The sequence below is a fragment of the Setaria viridis genome, chromosome 8 (genome assembly GCF_005286985.2).
Source record: "Setaria viridis chromosome 8, Setaria_viridis_v4.0, whole genome shotgun sequence".
NCBI classification, from domain to species: Eukaryota; Viridiplantae; Streptophyta; class Magnoliopsida; order Poales; family Poaceae; genus Setaria; species Setaria viridis.
The window spans coordinates 8433491-8437324 of record NC_048270.2 but is presented as its reverse complement, the minus strand read 5'-3'; the positions used below and the strand labels follow the sequence as shown (position 1 = coordinate 8437324).

Below are 3834 nucleotides of genomic sequence, written 5' to 3'. Positions count from 1 at the left end.
GGATGACCTGTTCATCATCCGCAACCTACCACTCTTCCTGGCCGACTCAACGCGAGCTTGGCTGGAACATATCCCTTCGGGACGGATCCGCTGCTGGAACGACCTGAAGGAGGTCTTCATAGGAAACTTCCAAGGCACGTACACGCGCCCCGGCAACTCCTGGGATCTCCGGAGCTGTTGCCAGGGAGCGGACGAGTCCCTCAGGGATTACATCCGGCGCTTCTCCAGGAAGCGCACTGAGCTCTCCAACGTCGCGGACGCCGACATCATAGGGGCTTTCCTAGGAGGAACCTCCTGCCGGCCCCTCGTCCACGAGCTGGGGCGCCGAGGCCTGCGAACCACAGAGGAGCTCCTCAACATCGCCACCAGCTACGCCTCGGGCGAAGAGGCTATTGGAGCGATCTTCGACCGCTCCAAAGGCAAGGCAAAGTGGGAGGAGGATGTTGACGAAGGCACCTCCAACCGCCAGCAGAAGAAGAAGGGCAAACAGCGGCACGAGGCTCCCCTCGTGGCTGCTGACGAGCGCAAGCGAGGGCAGCCGCCCCCCGAGGGCACTCCTGGCTTCTTCGACAAGCTGCTTGAGGGACCGTGCCCGAACCACGAGTTCCCCGCGAAGCATGCCTACAAAGACTGCAATCTCATGAAGAGGTACTTCGTGGGCAATCCGGTGAAGGGCGACCGGAAGCGGAAGCTCGATGAGGAGAAGAAGGGTGACGAAGAGAAGGAAGATGGCTTTCCCAAGGTGGACGGCTGCTTCATGATCTTCGGCGGCTCGGCGGCGTACGATTCCAAGCGCCAGCAGAAGCTGGAGCGCCGGGAGGTCTACGCGGCCGAGCCGGCAACGCCGGCCTTCCTCGACTGGTCGGGACCGGCCATCACCTTCGATCGGTCCGACCACCCTGGATGCGTCCGGCATCCAGGACGCTACCCCCTCGTCGTCGACCCCATCGTCGGCACGACGCGCCTCACCAAGGTGCTCATGGATGGGGGCAGCGGACTCAACATCCTCTACGCCGAGACCCTCGACGCTATGGGGATCGACCGTTCCCACCTCCGTCCCAGCAAGGCGCCGTTCCACGGCGTCGTGCCGGGGAAACAGGCAATGCCTCTCGGGCAAATCGACTTGCTTGTTACTTTCGGGACCCCCTCCAACTACAGGAAGGCGGTCCTCACCTTCGAGGTGGTGGGGTTCCGCGGAACCTACCACGCCATCTTGGGACGGCCATGCTACGCGAAGTTCATGGCCATCCCCAACTACACCTACCTCAAGCTCAAGCTGCCGGGGCCCAACAGGGTCATTACCGTCGGCACGTCTTTTCAGAAGGCGTATGAGTGCGACGTGGAATGCTGCGAGTACGCCGCGGCCATCACCGTCACGAGCGATCTGGCGGTCCAGCTCGCGGAAGGCACCGAGGGCCGGCCCGACTCCAAGCAGCCGGCCACCTCCTTTGAGCCCACAGAAGGCATCAAGGAGGTCCTCCTTGATCCTAGCAGCTCCGATGGCGGGGTCGTGCGGATCAGCGCTACCTTATTCCCCAAATAGGAAAGCGCGCTCGTCGACTTCCTCCGCGCAAACAGCGACGTCTTCGCGTGGAAGCCCTCGGACATGCCCGGCATTCCGAGAGAAGTCACCGAGCACTCCTTGAACATCAAGGCCGGCTCCAAGCCAGTGAAGCAAGGACTGCGCCGCTTCGACGAGGAAAGGTGCAAGGCCATCGGCGAGGAGCTCCAGAAGCTTTTGACGGCCGGATTCATCAAGGAAGTGTACCACCCCGAGTGGCTAGCTAATCCTGTTCTTGTACGGAAAAAGAACAGGAAATGGAGGATGTGTGTTGATTATACCGGTCTAAACAAGGCGTGTCCAAAGGATCCGTTTCCTTTACCACGCATACATCAAATAGTCGACTCAACCACCGGGTGCGAAACCCTTAGCTTCCTCGACGCGTATTCCGGCTACCATCAGATCACGATGAAAGAGTCCGACCAGCTCGCCACCTCTTTCATCACCCCCTTTGTCCCCTACTGCTACGTTAAGATGCCATTCGGCCTCAAAAACGCGGGGGCTACTTTCTAGCGATGCATGCTAAAGTGCTTCGGGGACCTCATCGGGCGGACCGTTGAGGCCTACGTTGATGACATCGTGGTCAAATCCAAGAGGGGTGATCAGCTTGTCCCCGACCTTGAACTAGCCTTCGAAAGGCTGAGGGATAAGCGTATTAAGCTCAATCCTAAAAAATGTGTGTTCGGAGTTCCAAGGGGCATGCTGTTAGGCTTCATCGTCTCCGTGCGCGGCATCGAAGCCAATCCGGAGAAGATAGCGGCCATCAGCGACATGGGGCCAATCCGGAACATAAAGGGAGTCCAGCGCGTCACGGGATGCTTAGCGGCCCTGAGCCACTTCATCTCACGCCTTGGTGAGCGGGGGCTTCCTCTCTATCGACTCCTGAAGAAGACTGACCGCTTCAAATGGACCGGCGAGGCCCAGGAAGCACTTGACCGGCTCAAGGACCTCCTGACGAAGGCCCTGATTCTGGTCCCGCCGGCTGACGACGAGCCCCTCCTGCTCTACATCGCGGCGACCACCCAGGTGGTTAGCGCGGCCCTGGTGGTGGAACGGGAAGAGGAGGGACACGCCCTCAAGGTGCAACGCCCGGTGTATTTCATCAGCGAGGTCTTGTCCGAGTCCAAGACGCGTTACCCTCAGATCCAGAAGCTCATCTACGCCGTCCTCATCACGAAGAGTAAGCTGCGCCACTACTTCACCTCCCACCCGGTGATGGTTGTTTCGTCGTTCCTGCTAGGCGAGGTAATCCGAAACCAGGACGCCACAGGACGGACCGCGAAGTGGGCGCTCGAGCTCATGGACCAGGGCATCACCTACGCCCCCTGAACCTCCATCAAGTCTCAGGTACTCGCCGATTTCGTAGCAGAGTGGACAGAGATCCAAACGCCTTCAGCACCGGAGAAGCAGGAGTACTGGACAATGTACTTCGACAGGTCGCTGATGAGGGCCCGTGCCGGAGCGGGTCTCGTCTTCGTCTCTCCTCTAGGCGTGCGCATCAGGTACATGATCCGCCTCCACTTCCCTGCATCCAACAATGTCGCCGAGTACGAGGCCCTCCTCAACGGGCTGCGCATCGCTATCGAGCTGGGCATCCGTCGGCTAGACATCCGGGGCGACTCCCAGCTAGTCGTCGAGCAAGTCATGAAGGAGTGGAGCTGCCACGACCCCAAGATGGCAGCCTACTGCAATGAAGTTCGCAAGCTTGAAGACAAGTTCGACGGGCTGGAGCTCAACCACGTCGCAAGGCGCTTCAACGAAGCCGCCGACGAACTGGCGAAGGTAGCATCCGGCCGAATGCCCGCCCTCGATGGCGTCTTCGTCAGCGACCAGTTCAAGCCTTCAATCCGTCATCCAGAGCTGGCGAGGGTCGGCGAAGCACCCCCGGCCCCGGGGTCGGACCCTGACCCGAGGAAGGTCGGCAACGCGCCACCCATCCCAGGCCTTGACGCCAGCACCAACGGGGTCGGCACCGCTTCCCCCGATCTGGCCCCGGAAGCCGACCCCTCCGGCCCCATGGTCATGGAAATCGCGGCAGACCCCGTGGCGGGGCCCGACCCCCCAGCCGACTGGAGAGCCCCGTACCTCGATTACCTCACCCATGACGCACTCCTCGCGAACAAGACGGAAGCCCGTAGGATCGCGCACTGCGCCAAATCCTTCGCCATCATCGATCAGGAGCTCTACAAGAGAAGCCACACCGGCATCCTCCAGCGCTGCATCCTGGTCGAGCAGGGAAAGGTGCTGATCCAGGACATCCACGCCGGAGCCTG

General features: G+C 60.9%; 1 protein-coding gene across 1 annotated transcript; it reads left to right on the top strand.

The window, feature by feature from the left end:
- The first annotated feature begins 979 nt into the window (after nucleotides 1-979).
- On the top strand, nucleotides 980-1543 carry LOC140223672 (uncharacterized). Its single transcript, XM_072295757.1, has one exon. The coding sequence runs from the start codon at nucleotides 980-982 to the stop codon at nucleotides 1541-1543; it is 564 nt and encodes a 187-aa protein (XP_072151858.1).
- Nucleotides 1544-3834: the final 2291 nt, after the last annotated feature.

Bases quoted from the DNA above. Each gene is read 5' to 3' on its own strand.
- LOC140223672 (XM_072295757.1), top strand. From the start codon at position 980: ATGGATGGGGGCAGCGGACTCAACATCCTCTACGCCGAGACCCTCGAC.